This window comes from Thamnophis elegans, chromosome 15 (genome assembly GCF_009769535.1).
Source record: "Thamnophis elegans isolate rThaEle1 chromosome 15, rThaEle1.pri, whole genome shotgun sequence".
NCBI lineage: Eukaryota > Metazoa > Chordata > Lepidosauria > Squamata > Colubridae > Thamnophis > Thamnophis elegans.
The window spans coordinates 48,232,345-48,253,150 of record NC_045555.1 but is presented as its reverse complement, the minus strand read 5'-3'; the positions used below and the strand labels follow the sequence as shown (position 1 = coordinate 48,253,150).

General features: G+C 42.3%; 1 protein-coding gene across 2 annotated transcripts in view; it reads left to right on the top strand.

Annotated features, from left to right (window-relative positions):
• ADGRA1 (adhesion G protein-coupled receptor A1) overlaps positions 1-20,555 on the top strand; it is a 324,929-nt gene extending 304,374 nt beyond the window's left edge. For both annotated transcript variants that reach the window (XM_032232081.1, XM_032232080.1), the window contains exons 18-19: positions 14,774-14,875; positions 17,154-20,555. In XM_032232081.1, the coding sequence (XP_032087972.1) occupies positions 14,774-14,875; positions 17,154-18,366 (1,315 nt within the window). In that variant the 3' untranslated portion in view covers positions 18,367-20,555. The remainder of the gene's footprint in view (positions 1-14,773; positions 14,876-17,153) is intronic.
• The last annotated feature ends 251 nt before the right edge of the window (positions 20,556-20,806 follow it).

The following is a 20,806-nucleotide window of genomic DNA, read 5'->3' as shown; positions in this document are numbered from 1 at the left end:
TACATGGTAGTGAAGCTCGTGAAAGACAGGAAGGATTCTCTGTCCAGAGTTGGCCAAAGGAGAGGAGTCAGTGAAATATGATTTATATTCAAGGGGTGTTTCAGAGAGATGTCATCAGCCTAGAGTTGTAGATGGGCAACTCTTAAGGATATAACTTGCTTTGTTTAATGGTCCATGAGAATGTCCTTGAGGGACAGAAGGGAGAGGAAGGAGAAAGCAATTTAGGATAACATCAGATAAGAGACAGCTTAGCCCACAAAAGCAATGAGGGTGTGGAAAATGTCTCAGAAGGGATCTTCCCTAGTTTCTTGGATTGTGAAGACAAGGTGGGAGAGATGTATTTTCAAACTTGCAAGAGTCTTTTACTGTAACCTTACAATGAAGGTAGTGCTAGTGCTCATAGTTGGTGCTTGCTTTGTGGGCGACCTCTAATGGCTGATATTTCAGTCGGGTTTCAATATTTATTGGGAATTTGAATATTATTCTCAAGTGCAGTAAAAATAGAAGGAAATAATTAATAGGCAATTGTTAACTGAGAAATCCTAGCAATTGGCAATCCAGCTATTTGGAATTTATGCCTGGGCAAGCTCATTTTAGCTGACTAAAATGAGGAGCATTAGGGCATAATTTCAAAGATCTAACCAATAAGCTACAAAATCATATGACTCGGACTGAGGAAAATTTTTGAGAGTAGCCAATATAAGTATTTCTTTCCTTTCCTTGGATCCAAGATGCATAATAGAAAATACACGGAGGCAAAACAGTTCAAAATACCCATCTCCATTTCTGTAAAAGAAGCATGGATGGTCTCAAGAATGTAGTTAGATTGAAAATCACTGCTAAATTCAGTTCACATCTAACCTTTTTTTTTTTAAGGGAGAAAAGCTAAAAAGAGAAATGAAGAGTCAAATTGCAGATCGTTTTTCTGCTTCATTTGCTCTGAAATTCACTTTAATAGCCTTGAATGATTGGGTTTTCCTTCCCTGATTTCTCCCCTAGTATTAAATAAACAGATATTTACTTCATTCTGCTTCCTGCCATTTTCTAACACGTTCCAAGATAACGGAAGTTGCCCTCTTTTTTTTGCAAGATGGATAGGGAAAGTTTTCTGACCTTAACCATGAAAACAGGATTGAAGGGACTGTTGATTTAGCAGACAGAAAACCTGGAAACAGTATACAGCTGCTCCCCGACTTACAAAGATTCATTTAGTGACCATTCGAAATTACAACGCCACTGAAAAAAAGTGACTTAACGACCATAGAGCCGTGGTGCTGCAGTGGTTAGAATGCAGTACTGCAGGCTACTTCTGCTGCCTGCCATCTGCCAGCAGTTCGACAGTTCGATTCTGACCGGCTCAAGATTGACTCAGCCTTCCATCCTTCTTCCGAGGTGAGTAAAATGAGGACCCGGATTGTTGGGGGGTGATATGCTGGCTCTCTAAACAGCTCAGAGAGGGTTGTAAAGCACTCTAAAGCAATATATAAGTCAAAGTGCTTTTTTCACACTTATGACCATTGCAGCAGTCCCATGGTCACATGATTTACATTCGGATGCTTAACAACTGGTTGCAGAGTCTCGGAGTCACATGATCCCCTTTTGCGACCTTCTGACAAGCAAAATCAGTGGGGAAGCCAGATTCACTTAGCAACCGTATTAAGCCGCCCGGAGTCCTTCGGGAGTGGGCGGCATACAAAACCAATAAACTCAACTCAACTCAACTTACTAATTTAACAGCTGCAGCGATTCACTTAACAAACGTGGCAAGAACAGTTGTAAATTGGGGCAAAGCTCACTTAACAGATTTCTCACTTAGCAACATAAACTAGCAATAGCAATAGCAATAGCAGTTAGACTTATATACCGCTTCATAGGGCTTTCAGCCCTCTCCAAGCGGTTTACAGAGTCAGCATATCCACAGTCTGGGTCCTCATTTCACCCACCTCGGAAGGATGGAAGGCTGAGTCAACCTTGAGGCGGTGAGATTAGAACCGCTGAACTGCAGATAACAGTCAGCTGAAGTAGCCTGCAGTACTGCACCCTAACCACTGCGCCACCTCGGCTTTAGATAGATAGATAGATAAGAGATATGGATGGATAGATAGATAGATAGATAGATAGATAGATAGATAGATAGATAGATAGATGATAGATGATAGGAGATATGGATAGATAGATAGGCAGACAGACAGATGGATAGAAATATAGAGATAGATAGATAGATAGCAATAGCAGTTAGACTTATATACCGCTTCATAGGGCTTTCAGCCCTCTCTAAGCGGTTTACAGAGTCAGCATATCGCCCCCAACAACAATCCGGGTCCTCATTTCACCCACCTCGGAAGGATGGAAGGCTGAGTCAACCTTGAGCCGGTGAGATTAGAACCGCTGAACTGCAGATAACAGTCAGCTGAAGTAGCCTGCAGTACTGCACCCTAACCACTGCGCCACCTCGGCTTTAGATAGATAGATAGATAAGAGATATGGATGGATAGATAGATAGATAGATAGATAGATAGATAGATAGATAGATAGATAGATAGATAGATAGATGATAGATGATAGGAGATATGGATAGATAGATAGGCAGACAGACAGATGGATAGAAATATAGAGATAGATAGATAGATAGCAATAGCAGTTAGACTTATATACCGCTTCATAGGGCTTTCAGCCCTCTCTAAGCGGTTTACAGAGTCAGCATATCGCCCCCAACAACAATCCGGGTCCTCATTTTACCCACCTTGGAAGGATGGAAGGCTGAGTCAACCTTGAGCCGGTGAGATTTGAACCGCCGAACTGCAGATAGCAGTAAGCTGAAGTGGCCTGCAATACTGCACCCTAACCACTGCGCCACCTCGGCTCTTGGGCTCAATTCTGGTTATAAGTCAAGGACTACCTGTATTTGATTAAAGAGATCCCATTTCAGATTCAGTAACGTTCCAAAGTGGACTGTACAGTAGACAAATGATGCCTATTTTTTGGAAAGATTTCCCCTTCTATTTTATATATTCCATGTTATTTATCTCCATCGTTCAGTCTATATACCGTAGTAGAGATATTTTTTTGGAAGCTCCATTACATTTTTCTTTTAATCAGAGAGCCAGCGGTCATATAAACTTTACCCCGTCTAATAACTTGTGTTATCCCCACTGGATTTTGCCGATTGGGCCAAAGTAATTGAAAATCTCCTGAAACAGCTCTGGATCTAATGGAAGACAAGAGCAGTTGTATTTCTCACCCCCGAGGGAATGTTTCCAAATCGGCATCTCTGTTCAGGCTCGGCTGGGGGAAACAGTCTATATTACGTTCTCTGGCAAACTATCCGAAATGTTCATAGAGGTAGATAGCGTATTAAGGTTGTCAGAATTAATTCTTGTTGTTTACCCCTGAGCCCTGTCAACAGGAAGAAATGTTTGGGTGAACGTCAAGGCGCCCGATTTCCATTGATTCCTTCAGCATCCCGTCACTGTTCCCAGTGGCAAGAACATTTCAATCGTTATAATGTGGGGCGATTGGAGAGGCTTACTTGCAGACTATGAAGCCGTAAGGAAATGGGGACAGGAGGAAATTGCTTGAATGTGAATGCTAAAGATTCTGAAAATTTAGGGCGGGGGGAAAGGAAGCAATATTATCATTTATTTCTTCTTAAAGTCATATCATATTCAGAGGAAACCAAAATAGAAATATCTGTCAGTCCGGGATTCACTTTGAAACCAAGAATATCTTTGATTAGCATCAGAATGTAAAACAAGATGGGTTACCTAATTTCCAAAAATAGCAATAGCAATAGCAGTGAGACTTATATACCGCTTCATAGGGCTTTCAGCCCTCTCTAAGCGGTTTACAGAGTCAGCATATCGCCCCCAACAACAATCCGGGTCCTCATTTCACCCACTGCGGAAGGATGGAAGGCTGAGTCAACCTTTGAGCCGGTGAGATTTGAACAGCCGAACTGCAGAGCTGCAGGCAATAGCAATAGCAATAGCAGTTAGACTTATATACCGCTTCATAGGGCCTTCAGCCCTCTCTAAGCGGTTTACAGAGTCAGCATATCGCCCCCACAGCCTGGGTCCTCATTTCACCCACCTCGGAAGGATGGAAGGCTGAGTCAACCTTTGAGCCGGTGAGATTTGAACCGCCGAACTGCAGATAGCAGTCAGCTGAAGTGGCCTGCAGTGCTGCACCCTAACCACTGCACCACCTCGGCTTCATCAAAAAGATGAAAGGCTCATGAAGCTGACTCTGACAAAGAACTTGATTTCTTAAAGTAGAGACGTTTTATTGGTTATTGGCTATTGATCTTTTTTTCCATTCCTTGTTATTTTTCTTCTGCCTTTCATTAGACTGAGCCAATTCCTGGCTCCCTCTGGCTGTGAGCCCACACATTACTGAACAAAGTGTACTCTTTTGTATACTCTGAATTTTTTGCCAAGGAAATCAGAGTATTCTGCGCTCCGAGAGGGGGGAAAATAAATTATAAAATGTGCAAGTACAATTACAAATAATTAAACTTACAAAAACAGCAGAATAAGGAGCAAAACATTAATTACGCTAACGCACCTAGAACAACAGATTAAAAAAAAAACAATAGGAATAAGAACAATAAAATTCTAAAGGTCCAGAGGACTTTTAGCTTCTTCGTTTTCTGTTTGTCGGTTTTGTGGCCTCGCTAGTTCTTGCATCCAGGCAGATCGAATTCCTTGCAAATAATCCAGTCTCCCGTTGTTACTACTTTGTCATGCCGTTGCTTGTAGTCAATCTCTGTGTTCTTCTTGTAGCAGCTAACTAGCTGATTGACTGTTTCTTCAGCCGGCATCTGTTGCTATCTTCTCAATCCTGCTTTTGTATGCATTTGTCCTTAAGGCTTGGTCTTGTGGAGCCAGAATTAACTCCTATAATATGCTGACTCTGTAAACCGCTTAGAGAGTGCTGAAAGCCCTATGAAGCGGTATATAAGTCTAACTGCTATTGCTATTGCTATCTTCATGGTACATTAGCTTCAGTGCATCTTCACCCTTTTTCAGGTATTCTTCTGATGCCCTTTTTTCTTCTTAAATTCTCTAGCGTACTTGCAACATCCCACGCCCCTCAATTTTTATTAGTAGGTAGAATCCGTCAACATAGCTGCACAAATGAAGGTCATGGCTCATCGTGATGGTTTTTGTGGCCTTCTTATCAAGGGCTTTTAGTTCTGCTGGAGTGCAGCCCACTTCTCCAGCTGTGCATTTAATGGCAGGAATTACCAGGTGTTGATTGCTTGAAGATCTTCCCTCCCCTGACTTTAAAGATTTTCTTCACTGTCCTGATGTATTCGCTTATAACCTCCTTCTTGACTTCAGGGGGTTTGATGTTGTCAGCCTGAAGGAGGCCCAGTTTCATCTTGACTCCTGATCTCATTTCCGCAGGGCATTCGGATTCCTTCAGTTTTCACTATTTTTCCCCTGTGGATAGTGTGAGTGGCACATTTGTCTACTCCAAACTCCACTGCAGTATCTTGCCTCTATATACAGACAGTGTTCAGTTATTCCATTGTTTTTTTCGTGCAGTTTCAGGTCTTCCATGGAGCACAGAATATTCCAGCAGGGACGTGCAGTCAGGGGAGGCAGGGCCTCACCACTGTCATCATGAAAAGAAAAAAATATGTAAAAGGAAAAAGGCTGAGGAAGTTGCTGCCAGAGTCACAGTGGATGACTCTGCTTAGTGCTTAACTATTTTAAAAAGCCTCTAAAAAATTGCCCTCTGCAGGAGGAGGCGGGAGAACCACGTGCCTCATTTAGTCTGACTTTATGATCACTCGAGCAGAGTTAAGCAAGGGTTAAAAGCCGAAAGATTCCTTATGTAGATGAGGCACGTGGTTCTCTCGCCTCCTCCTGTAGAGGGCGCTTTTTTAGAGGCTTTTTTAAAACAGTTAAGCAGAGTCATCCATTGGGGACTCTGGCAGCAGCTAACCCAGCCTGACCTCAGCAGCTCTTGCCTTTTTCCTTTTACATTTTTACATTTTCTTCATGGCAGACAAGAGCAGAGCTGAAATCCTCTGTGAAACAGCTGGAAAAGGTACGTGTGGGTCGGAGGGAGGGGGAGGAGTTTTAAATTAATGTAATTTGTAAGTAATTGTATTATTGTAAGTAATTTGTGTGTGTGTGTTTTACTCGCCTCTGCTGGCGCGCGGGCTGGCACTTTTTTTATGTCGGACATAGCGGCAGGGCTTTTGGTGTCCTGCCTCTATGTCGGACATAGCGGCGGGCGGGGCGGCTTTTGCCGCTTTCTTTCTTTTTGCCTCACCAGCCATAAACCTCACCGCACGTCACTGTATTCCAGACTTAATAATTATCAATAAGACAGATAAAAATTATGAATAGTGTATGTTGCAGTACTTAGAGGAAGCAAAAGAAAAGAGAAAGAACAGAGAAAATCAAAAAATACAAAGACCTGTAGGTAGGAGTTTGGTTATCGCCACTGATGCCGTACCAAAACGTTTTGGAAAGGACTTAGAAAACCAGCACATTAACAACATTTCCATCTGTCAATTAGAAATGGCCACACTGCTTGCATGCACTCATGTACTCTGCCAATACTTTATGACTTCCTAGGTTCTTGAGAAGAACTTGGTGCATACGAAGGCCAACAACAGCTAAAGAACTGGCAGCTGTGATTTCACATTGTTGTCTATGTAATAACAATGCTAGTAACGAGATATAAAACATAGAAAAATAATGAAGCTGTTTTTAGCACACCAAAGCATTTCTGTAAAGCCGGTTCTTAAATCGTGTCAGAAATATTCAGTGATATGAAGCTATGGGGAGGCATTATTTCTATTACAAGGAGGTGAAGAAGACTTAATGACATGTGTTGACATTAGGTTTTCTAATCTTAGCAAAATATCAAATAATAGCTTCCTCTGAGGAATTAAAAAGGGGACATTTTGCTAATTATAGGCACAGCTATAGGAAGATGGGCCAAAGAAGCATTGCCATGCATGTAGGTCAGGTGACAACCACATTAGGAGCCTTGAGTCAGCCATGCTGGGAGGCTTGGCAGTCAGAAGAGCCGGCCAGAGGATCGGCTGGAGGACGGCCCATGCCTTTGAGCCTCATGCATTTGCCACACCTGTGAGCCTGTGTTAGCGACTCTAAGATGTTTGGAGGCTGGAGGAGTGGGCCAGAGAGCAGGCCAGCCGCAACCCTGGCCATGGGTGGTGTGTGTTGGCCACTTCGGTAGACTTAGTGTAGCTCACTCATTGTCCCTGTGGGCCAGTGGTGGGTTTCAAAAATTGGTCGAACCTACTCTGTGGGTGTGGCCTCCTTTGTGGGAGTGGCTTGCCGCCCCATGTGACCGGATATGAAATTATGAATTAGTACTTAGGTCGGTCCAAGTAGCTATTCAGAAACTCTGGCACTGAAACATGCAAGTCTTAAAGCTGTCAGGTTACAAGACCCTTGCACCCCTAACCCTTTAGGAAAAAAAACTAGGGGTCTTCAAACCTGACAGCTTTAAGACTTGTGGACTTCAACTCCCAGAATTCCTCCTCCAGTCACGTTGGCTCAAGAACTCTGGCATTGAAGCATGCAAGTCTTAAAGCTGTCAAGTTACAAGATCCTTGCACCCCTAACCCTTTAGCAGTGGTGGGTTTCAAAAAATTTTGGAACCTCTTCTGTAGGTGTGGCCTGCTTTCCGGGTCCACTGGTGGAACCTCTTCTAACCAGTTCGGTAGATTTGACGAACCGGTTCTACCGAATAGGTGCGAACTGGTAGGAACCTACCTCTGCTGTGGGCCTTGCGCTGGTTGGAGAAATGAACCAGAGGCCACGTTTATAGCTCTGGCCACAACGGGGTTGTGTTTGCTATGACTGCAACATCTTCTGCTGTCAGGCTCTATCCTCACAGACTGTTCAACTCTATTTGATTTTTAATCAGAAGAGAAGAACAAGAACTCCAGAGCTTTGGGTTATTGGTGTTGGCTAGGCTTTTGGGTGAGGAGGATAAAAATAGAATGGCAGTGTCCTATGAAACCTCCCCCCCCCCCAATAGTGTCCACTTTTGAGTTGTAAAAGGATAAAAGCCCAATTCAGCCTACCAGCTCAGGACCTTTGACTGTGCAATTCCTTCCAACGCTGGATGAGAGCAATAGCAATAGCAGTTAGACTTATATACCGCTTCATAGGGCTTTCAGCCCTCTCTAAGCGGTTTACAGAGTCAGCATATCGCCCCCACAGTCTGGGTCCTCATTTCACCCACCTCGGAAGGATGGAAGGCTGAGTCAACCTTGAGCCGGTGACATTAGAACCGCTGAACTGCAGATAACAGTCAGCTGAAGTGGCCTGCAGTGCTGCACCCTAACCACTGCGCCACCTCGGCTCTCTATGTCCTCATCTTTCAAATAGTTGTTTGTAATAATGCCAAAATGGATACATTGCTCTCTGTTTCTGAAAGTTTATATTTGAATGTGACATTTAGCCTAAATTCCTTCTCGCCTCCATCTGCTAGAAGGCAAATGAAACCCTTAGGCGCCCCCCAAAGCCGCCTCTGGGATACAGGGGTAAATGCCTCGCTGCCTCCATTTAAAACAATGAAGTGGTATCAGCCGCTTTGTGAAAATGCATGTCTGTCGTTGATGAATCTAAGGTTTATCGTTGAGTCCAAGTAGCCCAGAGGCAATCCATCTAAAATGTCACATGTGAATAAAAGCATCTGGTTGTGTAAAATGATTGCTTCTCCCCCTTTTTTTATAAATAATGTTCTGGTAGCTCTAAGGTATCTGGTAGCTTCTAGGATTTTTTCTTTTTAAAGGTGCATCTTTCAATGAAATACCTATGCATCCAAAGCGAGATAGCCGAGTAGAATCAAATAAAGAAGAATAACGTGTTGAGAAGGCGTCCAAAGGTGGGGTTGCAATTTCAGGGTTTAGAATGGTAACCAAGTCAAAGATAAGTCTTGTATCCAAAGGGATCATGAAAATTAAAAGGACAAGGCTTCTCATGCGAATATTATATAACTGGAGTGGTGGAGGGTGTGTTTTGTATGCAAAGTCCCAAGTCTGATCTCCTAGGAAGGCTGAGCAAAATTCACATTTGAAGTAACGAATGAGATAGAGAACAATTCAAGTCCCTTTAAAGGCAATTATATGCTCCATTTCTTTCTCTTTCTCTCCCTCTTTGATAAGAATTAAAATTACAACATGCTCAGTACGGATTAAGCTGAAGCAGTTATGCAAATACAACCACGTTGGCAGATTCAAACACTCAAATATTTAAAATGCTGGGTTGTATTTAACAGTTTGCAAAGCAATGAGAACAGCATGAAAAGGTAGACCCATCTCTGTGGATTTCTGCATTGGGCAGGGGGGGAGGGCTGGAGTAGAAGACCTCCAATATCCCTTCCAGCCCTATGATTCTAAAGTTAAATTTACACACTTCTCCACTCTGACCCAGTGATTCTTTCCTTGACACAGTTTGGCCATTGTCATTCCCTCTCGGCATTAGCCAAAGACAGCCATTTCAAGATGAAGGCCCCCTTCCCACTAAGAGTCACTGCAGAAAATTAATGGCCTAGTCTTTTGCTTCCTAGACACATCAAATTGTGAGGTTACAGTCTGGCTTCTAAAGGCTACAGATGTACGTTTTTTATGCATATTGAAATGGAAGCATAAATACCATCAACATAGAATGGAGTTTGCTCAGAAGCTGAAATACACCAAGTGAATTAGAGGGAGAGTGGGAAGCAGAGGAGAGAAGAAAGAGAGGAAGAGAGGGACAGGAGAGAGGATGGAGGGGGAAGAGGAGGTGTATAAGGAGGAGTGGTAAGGGGAGAGAGGAGAAGGAGAAAGGAAGGGGAAGCAGAGGAGAAAATGATGGAGGGAAGACAGGATGTAGAAGAGTGGGAAGCAGAGGAGAGAAGAAAGATAGGAAGAGAGGGATAGGAGAGAGGGTGAGGGGGGAAGATGAGGTGTATAAGGAGGAGTGGAAAGGGGAGAGAGGAGAAGGAGAAAGGAAGGGGAAGTAGAGTAGAAAAGGATGGAGGGAAGACAGGATGTAGAAGAGTGGGAAGCAGAGGAGAGAAGAAAGATAGGAAGAGAGGGACAGGAGAGAGGGTGAGGGGGGAAGATGAGGTGTATAAAGGAGGAGTGGTAAGGGGAGAGAGGAGAAGGAGAAAGGAAGGGGAAGCAGAGGAGAAAATGATGGAGGGAAGAAAGGATGTAGAAAGCGGGAGGAGAGAGGGGGAAGAAAGTATCGGATAAGGTATAAATATGGTGTATGGAGAGCAGAAGAGCCAATAACTGGGGTTTTTTTCCCCTTTGGTAGATGATGGTAAGATGAATTGATGTAATTACTTAATAATACAACATGATATTGACTATGTAATAGTATACATGTGATTATATGCTATGAAAATGGAAAATAAAAAAACTTTCTATGCAAAATAAATAAAGGCTACAGATGGAAAATACTAATAAGTTGCCACTTGCAATGGAAATATTTAAGTTACTGCAACTACGCTATTTCTTGCAAACATTTGAAGTTTTGGTTCTTTGATACTCAACTTACTCTGAATGTCACACCTGGAAGCTATGAATGTCAAGCTTTACTAGAACTCTATGGTGAGCCCAGTCTTTGGTGTACGTTCTTCAGATATCCTTCTACACAACAACCTGAATGCAAATATGTCATCTAAAATATTAGCAAAGACAATATTTTTGAGGTGAACTCACTGGCTCGGGTAACTTTTGATGATATATGCAGCTTTTCACTCTGTTTCAATATTGCTTAGCCTCGGCAGAGCTACTCATGGATTTAAACGGAGAGTCCTTGATCCAGATATATGAAGTGATAGATCTAAAATTGTGATGGTAGAAAATACACATAACTCAGAGTGAAATGTTGGGAGTTTTCTGGTCTGGGTTTTTCATTTGCAGATAATGCAAATGCTGAAGTAGCCTCTTCAGTGCTTTGATCTCGGAGAAACGGGAGGCTTCTTGTTTGTTGTGAAATATATCATTGCCTGTCCTGCCAGCTTCTCCTAACTGGGATTAGATGGGCTGTGACTGACAGCTCATTATCTAGTTCTTGTTAAAGCAATGCAGTGCCATCTTCTGTTGCTAATCATTGTGTGATAAAGAGGGTGGAGTGTACTGTAAAAGTTTAAATTTTTAAAAGTAGATTTTCTTAGTTAAGAATTTGGTGTTTTTTCTTTCTTATTTACCTGTATCAGTAGATAATTGCATAGAACTAAGAAAATGGATGAGATTCACAGCGCCCTTTGATGCTGTGATTCAGTTTAAACTGACTGTGAGGCATAATAGCAATAGCAATAGCAGTTAGGCTTATATACCGCTTCACAGGGCTTTCAGCCCTCTCTAAGCGATTTACAGAGTCAGCGTATCGCCCCCAACAATCCGGGTCCTCATTTCACCCACCTCGGAAGGATGGAAGGCTGAGTCAACCTTGAGCCGGTCAGATTTGAACCGCCGAACTGCAGAGCTGCAGTCAATAGCAATAGCAATAGCAGTTAGACTTATATGCCGCTTCATAGGGCTTTCAGCCTTCTCTAAGTGGTTTACAGAGTCAGCATATCGCCCCCAACAACAATCCGGGTCCTCATTTCACCCACCTCGGAAGGATGGAAGGCTGAGTCAACCTTGAGTCTGGTGAGATTTGAACCGCTGAACTGCAGATAGCAGTCAGCTGAAGTGGCCTGCAGTACTGCACCCTAACCACTGCGCCACCTTGGCTCTACTCAGAAGGCAGAGAACAAGATATGGACTTGAATTTCAAGACTTGCATGTTATCACAATATTAAGGAGGTCTGTGTGACTGGAAGCCTAGTGATGAAGAAATGTTTCAGATCTCAATTGCTTTCGTTTAGACCAGGAATGTCCAGCCTTGACAACTTTAAGACCTGTGGACTTCAACTCCCAGAATTCCTCAGCCAGCTTAGTCTAAAGTGAATCGCTCATTTCCCGTGAGTATTGCACAGGGAGGATGCACAGGACTTCCTACAAGCCGAGCCCGCTGATAAATTAGCAATCAACAAATATGTAGACTTAAAACCTTTCTCTGCACTATTCAAAAGTAAATATCAAACAGAGAAGCAGATCACTGCAATTCCCACCATTATGTTTGCAGGAGGAGAGGCTGTCTGCTGTTTTTCTCCAGTCATAGTTTTCCAGTTTACAGAGTCAGCATATCGCCCCCAACAACAATCCGGGTCCTCATTTGAGTTCATTGGCCGGGAAGGGGGGTGCCATGAATGGCCTTTTGGATTAGATGAGGAAACCATTTTCAATGATAATAAGATTAATTAGGAAGGTGGGAAAGAGATGTATTTTTTTTCCATTAATTCTAGTAGCAAAATGTATGTAACATAGAATTGTCGTTCAAAGAAAAGTGGGACTTTTGTTATTTCAAGAGTGGTTGAGGTGGGAGATCGAGCACCACCCCTCTAGAGCTCCTTTCAACCGGAGTCATTTCTATACTACGTTGATTGAAGGGACACGAGGATGGGTGTTTTATTTTAAAAACACATATCTCCTAGGAAACTTGTTCAGCTTATGATGGGGCCTGACAATGATTCACTGTTTAATTATAACGGTTAGTAATACACATTGCACACATTAAAATGGGTTTGGTTCCAAGAAGAAACTAGTGTCAACATCCCATATTTCACTATTACTTATTGTACGTGTAAGTAGCAAAAGAAGTGGTAAATCTATTTAATTATTAAAACCTTTTATACGACATAAATAACGTTTGGTTTATGTCAGCATAATGAGTAAATATATCATGTAAACCAGCTTTTTAAGAGCTGAGGTGGCGCAGTGGTTAGGGTGCAGCACTGCAGGCCACTTCAGCTGACTGTTAGCTGCAGTTCGGCAGTTCTAATCTCACCGGCTCAAGGTTGACTCAGCCTTCCATTCTTCCGAGGTGGGTGAAATGAGGACCCGGATTGTTGTTGGGGGCGATATGCTGACTCTGTAAACCGCTTAGAGAGGGCTGAAAGCCCTATGAAGCAGTATATAAGTCTAACTGCTATTGCTATTATTTATTTTATCAAATTTCTATACCCCTACATCACACGAGTGTGACTCTGGGTGGTTTACTGATGAAACAGTAAAATCTTATGAAAGCTATAATTAAAAACAAAGTTAAAACCCAGATTAAAAATAGAGTTTAAAAAGGACAATTGCAGAGTTAAAAGGCAGAGGAAGAGCCTTCAGCCCAACAAACAACCATCCCTAGGATCGCATGGTAGGCTTAGAACCCCAGGCTGGTTGGCAGTGCCAGGTCTTCACGCTCTTCCAGGAGGCTGGATTAGTGAGGGGGAGGGCTTCCTCGCTTCTGGGACCAAGCTTCCCCATAGAGGGGGTGCAATGGGAGAGAAAGTTCTTTTCCTAAAACCTGTATGCAGAATGTCAGAATTATGTATTACACTATGTTGTGACTCACCAGACGTTTGCTGTGAGTTGAGTCGGGATGCAGGAATAACAATGCAGCTGGGGCTCGTTAGTGTCGTCTTCTGGGGATAAAAGGACTGATGGTGCCACGCCCTGGTTGCAGAAGTCAACGTTCATTCGTTCGTTCATGGTTCATCGTTCATCAGTTGTGGTTTGTTTGTGAGAGGCACTTGGATAAGTGATTTGCTTTCTGTAACCCTGATTCAAAGAGACACTTGGAGAAGTGATTTGCTTTCTTTCTGTAAACCTGGTGTTGTTGTAATTAGCTCTTTGTTTTTGCATTCTGTTATCTTCTTGCCAGAGACTTTATTTATGTTTATTTTGGGCTCGCAGCCAGTCTGAGCCAAGGACTGATAAAGTTATTTCCTTTTAAGTCTGTCTGACTGTCGTCTTTGAACGAGCGAAGAAGGGGGGGGGGTCAGAACACACTATATATAGATATATATTTTCACAATATGCATATATGTATCTCACTACATCAACATTGCCGTATGTAGCACCTACCTCTTTTTATTTTCTACTCTTGGCTTTGGATAGTTTGAATAATTCTAGCATCCTGGTAAAAGAGATTTTCTAGTTTGGCGATATGTCCTCTTCTTCTCCTCTATATCTCTTCTTGAGATCAGAACCATGTTGTTCAGAGCACCGGTTCCCATCTCTGCTATCAAAGGTTTTTACTGTGCACTAATATTTACAAAGGAAATTTCATGATTGGAGGCTCATGGGTTCAGGTTTGTTCATCTTGGGGTCTAGCACATTAATTACATAATCAATTTAAGATAGAACATCTAGTTTCTTTCAGCATGAAACAGAACAATTTTTTTTGTCCAAAGCCAGTGTGTGATATATTTTTGTGTCATTAGCTCAGGTTCTAGACTGAGAATAGAGAAGGCTCTGCCAAGTTTGCAAAGGACAATGGCTTAGTTTAATAGGTCTTTTGCAAGGTTATGCTTCTTAATATATTAAATTTGGATAATGACATGTAATACATATGGTCATTCTGCTTGAAATTTTGGTTTGGCTACTTTTTCAGAATAAAATTATTTTATCTTCCGTTTTTAAACAAAAGAACCTCACTGTCAACAGTAATCCCTTTTTGTTTGAAAAGCTTTCATTTTTAAACCATATGTTCCTACATGTGAAACTTTTACTTTCTAGATCATCACACTGTATTTTCAGTTTGTTTTACTTCCAATTTTAATGGGTGAATGAAACTGATGACTTGGGTTACGTTCTGCTTTCAAAGACTCTTCTTTCAAACTTTAAAAAATCTTTACCTGATGCCAAGCAAATTCACTTGTCAAATATTTGTCTTTGAAACAGGTTCTATCTGATTGGTGGAGGAGTTCCTTTTATTATCTGTGGAATTACTGCAGCAATCAACCTAAATAATTATGGGATAAAAAGTTACGCCGGAGCTCAGTTGTAAGTATATCCCTATTTTCTCCATGTATGACACCACTGTTATTTCCTGTAAGCATAAGCCATTATTAAATAACTTTCAGGCTGGAAATCATAGATCCTAATCCAGGATCCCTGTCAGGTTAGTTACTCCCCATCAGCATGTGGGTTTTGTCATTTTATAACATTACATATTATGCTGTGCACAGAGCCTATGCTGCATGCTAATTATGGGTTTTAACGTTTATAAAGTAAGTATATGAATGCATGAGGGGACGCACACCTATTTAGAAATCCACCAATTTCTCCTAAATGCATTGGTTTAACTGAGTACTGGAAAGAACCGCAGAGGCACCAATAAATTGTGTATTACGATATGTTGGTAGCGTTTAAGGAAAGCATTTCAATTAATGTCCAGTCAGTATTCCCATGTTTGTAGAAAGGGGGAGGAAGCAAACTGTATTTCTCCTTAATGGGAATACTTTTAGGAAGTTTCATTTGAGAAATACATTAGAAAAAAAAGGAAGAACTCCAGCAGATTAAAGAGAGCACAAAACTCTTCTGGAAGTTCTACCCTATTAAAACCTATTTATTCCATCACGTGTGATTAGACAATCACTTATAATCAACAGGGTGTTAAAAGATCTGATTATTTATGTTCATAAATTTGTGGGAGACTTTTCCTTGCCAGCACTTTCACAGAGCTGGTGCTACTTTAGTTTAATCACTTCAATCACCGGCAATCAATACCAGATATCACAATACGAGAAATAGAAAGCCAGGAAACAGGTGGAGGGGGGGGGGTAAAATTGCTCAGGGGGAGAGAAGGATGTGTGTAGACTAAGTCACAGCACAGCATCTTGTATGCCTTATTCATTTTTCACAAATGTAGACCTTCCAACTTCTATGTGCTTTTATGGAGCTAAGTTTTGAAGTGGCCTGTGATGAAGACCCTTTTGAAAATACCCCCGACTCACAGAAGGGTTCCATTGGCTCTCATTTCATTTTATTTGCTGTAGCAATAGCAATAGCAGTTAGACTTATATACCGCTTCATAGGGCTTTCAGCCCTCTCTAAGCGGTTTACAGAGTCAGCATATCGCCCCCAACAACAATCCGGGTCCTCATTTCACCCACCTCGGAAGGATGGAAGGCTGAGTCAACCCTGAGCTGGTGAGATTTGAACTGCCGAACTGCAGAACTGCAGTCAGCTGAAGTAGCCTGCGGTGCTGCATTTAACCACTGCGCCACCTCGGCTCTTCCCAGGAGAAAGGGAGTATGCTTACCAAAAAGCACCTTTGAAACTTTGCCACCCACCTTCCGTTGATTTTGCTTGTCAGAAGCCCATGTGGAAGGTCACAAATGGTGATCATGTGAAATCCAGGACACTGCAATTGGTGAAAATACACGCTAGTTCCAAGCGCCCGGATTTTGATCATGTGACCATGGGGGGATGCTGCAACAGTTGCAAAATGCAAGGACTTGTTATAGGTCACTTTTTTCAGTGATGTTTTAACGTTGAACAGTTGCTAAAGGAATGTTTTTTTTGGTTGTTTTTTTATTTATTTATTTTATTTTATCAATTTCATATATACATTCACAATTATATGATCTCATAACTGTTATTAATAATATGTATTTATAACAATTTTTCCCTACTGTTGACAATATACTTGAAGATTGCTTTTTTATCATCCCATAGATCCATCTTATCTTACAACGGTCCTACTTCTTCTTCCCTCCCTCCCTCTTTCCTTCCCTCGTTTCTTCTCTCCTACTCCCCTTCCTTCCCTCCCTCCTTCCCCTTCCCTCCTTCTCTCCTTCCCTCCTTCCTTCCCTCCTTTCTTTTCTCCTTCTCTCCTTCCTTTCCCCCTTCCTTTCCTCCTTCCTTCCCCCCTTCCTTCTCTCCTACATTCCCTCCTTCCTTCCCTCCTTTCTTCTCTCCTTCCTTCCCTCCTTCCTTCCCTCCTTTCTTCTCTCCTTCTCTCCTTCCTTCCCTCCTTCCTTCCCTCCTTGCTTCCCTCCCTCCTTCCCTCCCTTCTTCCTACCCCCCTTTCTTCTCTTTCTTCTCTCCGCTAAAGGAATGTTTGTAAGCAGAGGTCCACCTGTAAAAAATTACCTTTACTATGCATATAGTAAGCCCCATTTTTGTAGAGGACATATTTTTTTCTAAACAACTTACAGTTGATTGTAAATGTATTTATTTATTTTGCATCAGCAGGCAATTTGTCTTCAACATTATTGATTTGATTTCTTTCTTTCTTTCTTTTTTAAACTCTGTTCCACCCTCTCCTTGCGTGTAGCTGTTGGATGTCCTGGGAGCCAAGCCTTGGTGCATTTTATGGCCCGCTGGCGTTCATTCTTCTGGTAACATGCGTTTACTTCCTCTGCACCTTTGTGCAATTGAGGCGTCACCCGGAACGCAAGTATGAATTAAAGGAAAGGATAGAAGATCAGCAGAGGTTGGCGAGTCCCGAACTTGGCCATAGTCACATGACAGACATTGGGTCCGTTTCCCAGGCAACCTGCTCAATGATGTCTTCATCCTTGTTGGAAAACGAGCACTCCTTCAAGGCTCAGCTCCGAGCTGCTGCTTTCACCTTGTTTCTCTTTACTGCTACCTGGACTTTCGGCGCCCTGGCTGTTTCCCAAGGACATTTCTTGGATATGATCTTTAGCTGCCTCTACGGAGCGTTTTGCGTCACCTTGGGGCTCTTCATCCTCATCCACCACTGTGCGAAGCGAGACGACGTGTGGCATTGCTGGTGGTCCTGCTGCCCTTCTCGAAGGAACACCTACTCAGTGCAACTTAACGTCCGTCCCAAAGTTAACGTCAACGGCGAAAGCCAAGCTCATGCCTCATGCCTTCAAGAATCGCCGTGCCCAAGTAAATCTGCCCTCTTTAATCACCCGGCCGTCAGTCACTGCAAACTCACTAATCTACAGGCCGTTCAAAACCACGTCAACTGCCTTTCGCCGGTCACTCCGTGTTGTGCAAAAATGCATTGTGATCAGCTCCTGGAAGATGAGGCTCATATTCATGTCCACAACGAAGGGACTTTCCGACCCAACATGCACATCCACAGGTGTTTGAAAAGTAGAACTAAGCCACGGTATTTTAGCCGGCATCGATCTGCAGGAGAAAGGGAGTATGCTTACCACATCCCTTCAAGCATTGATGGCAGCATACACAGCTCACATACAGACAGTCCCCATAGCACCCATGACAGTCACTCCGGCCACAGGCGGGCGTGTTGTGCCAAAAACAGTCCCTATCCCACCATCACTCAGCCTGAGAGTAGTGATTCAAGTACTGTGATCTACAGTTGTGCTAAAGTCCCAGAAACTGAGACAGGCCCTCATTTTGAAATGCATCCACGGACACAATCCTTGCCGTTTAGCACAACCAGCCACAATGGGATCCTAAAGGGAAACTTGCACGAAGCCATGATCTACAGCTCAGATAGTACAGGGAATATCAAAACGGGGCCCTGGAAGAATGAAACTACTGTGTAGTTGCGGTGGGCCACATTTCTCAGCTTGCAGCTCAAAGCATCTTGGACTGCAAAGCCATGTACAGCAATTTGGGAGTCGGCCCCGTTAAATTCAGTGGGCTTGCTACTTCTGAGTAGACCTAGGTAGGTTTGTCCTGTCGGTCTTCGCTTTCCTTCTAAACCGAGTTAAATTCTACGTCTTTGTGTGACACCTGAGATAACTGTACAGGTTTTCAACCTTTTTTTCCTCTTAATAAGAAGAGGCTTTTAAAAAAGCAGCCTCAAAATTATTTTCGGAAGAACGACAGAGTAATGTTTAAGGGGGGAACGAAAATGTGAACCTAGGAAGCAGACGGTGAGGGGTTACCACAAGTAGTGCTTGACTTATGACCACAGTGGAGGTTGGAATTTCTGTCATGTGTTGAGAGGGAACCAATTTTACGACCAATTTTGACGGTGGTCATTGTGAATCAATTGCAATTGTTAAGCAAATCACACGGTTGCTAAAATCTAGCTTCTCCAATGGGCCTTTTTAATATAACTTTTTTGCCCAAAATCACATAGCAGCAACTGGTCATAAATGTGAATTAGTTGCCAAGCACTCAGATGGTGGCCACATAACCATGAGGGTAAGGCAAGAGTGGTAAATGCAAGTTACTTTTTCCAGGGCGCTTAACTTTGAACCGTTGTTAAACAAATGGTCATAAGTGGAGAACTACCTGTATCATGCAATGTGGTATTGTTTTCCTTTTATTTTTTGTTTAAAAAAATCTGGGCATCAGATACATTTCTACACATATCAGCATCACACCCTTCCCTTGATTATTTTTTGCAACAAAAAATGGTCTTTATTTAATTTTTTTGAAGTCAGCAGAAGAAGAAAGGATTTTATAACCAGCCTAACACAGCTTTTTAGGCCTACGAAAATGATAACTGCCTCTAAAAACATCTTCTGTAGCCTTTGGCGTGTGAAACCATGTAGTGTATGTCATTGTTCCGTCTTCTTTCTCTTTGGAAGGGAAACACTAGGTAAAAGTCCTCCGTTAACATCTGCAATGCTGTACTGGTTGTAAATTTTTTCTCCCCCGGTGTTAAGACTATTGTTATTAGTAATACTATTTTTAATTTCTGCATGACCCCCGTCAGGATAAACGCCATTTGTTGTTTTCTAATGTTGCATATGTACAAAGGGGGGGGAAAAACAACACCCTATTGTAAAAGGCTGTGACTATCCGTGTTGGTATTAATCTAGAGCATTTTTGACTCTACGAAAAGAGAAAAAAGGGGGGGTGTGGAAATCTTCTGCATTCCTTTAAGTGGCACAATCCCTTTCTATGAGGTTAAAAGGTTGCTTTGATAAGGGTGCGCTCTGATGCTTCTGCAAAGCATGTCCCATTGAACGTGGCACTGTGTATGTCTCTAGTATGTCTCTCTCTCCACCAGTGGTCCATTTGCCTTTGGGAATCAACCTGCCAGTAAGTAGCCCCCATCATCATCAGTCCAGGCAAAGTAGCCCTTCCCCATTAACTCTTTGAGGAGTGCAATTATCCACTCAAGAACTAAACTAAGATGTCAGCAGCCCGAGCTGAGCACTTTGAAAAATGCGTTGATGTTCGTGAGAAAGGCAGAACCTGAGCACTGGCTTGCAATTTTTTAAAAACAAACAAACCCTGAAACCCAAAGTGCTTAACTTTGATTGGATTGTTTCCTGACAATATTTTCTGGATTGGAGGGAGGACTTATGCGTGCATTGCTATGCGATGATCGCCATCATCATCATCGTGGCAATCCAGTCCAGGAGTAGCTAGTAAAAGCTTTGGGACCATTCAAAGCAAACTCCTGGCCCCCCCTCATTGCTAAGGAAATGCATATATAGGACTTCACTGTAACAAAACGTCACTTTTAAGAGCAGATGTTTAAATTATGCTGTATTCAGGATGAAATCACTTCCTTCGTCACGCCTTTTTAATCCATTGCTAAAACAAAAAAAAACAAAAAAATGGGGTTGCCTTTATATTTTCCATACATATTTGACCCTTTCACTGATTTATGCTGTTCGGATCTATTAATCTCAAGGGCCAGCATTACTTCTCTCTGTTCATGAACTTTCAGCAAAAAAATGTTTTGTTTATTTTTTTTAGGGGGGGGGAGAAAAAAAAATCTATCTATGAATATCTGAACACGTTGCACTAATAAACATGAATAAGAGCATTACTGTATAGTTGCTGTTTAAGATTTAAAATAAAAGTACAGTGCAGTTTTAAACTGGTGACTTAAAATGAAGGGAATCATACAACTCGCGGTGTGGTGGGGAGCGGAGATGAAAAATAATCACTCATTCCACGCTTAAAAGAAAAAAACCAGGAAAGGAATCGAGATGATGCAACCAATCACCCAGCTGAAGCCCCCTTTTTCTCATGCGTTGATCACATAGCTGGTTTCCCCTTGCCTGGATTTTTTTT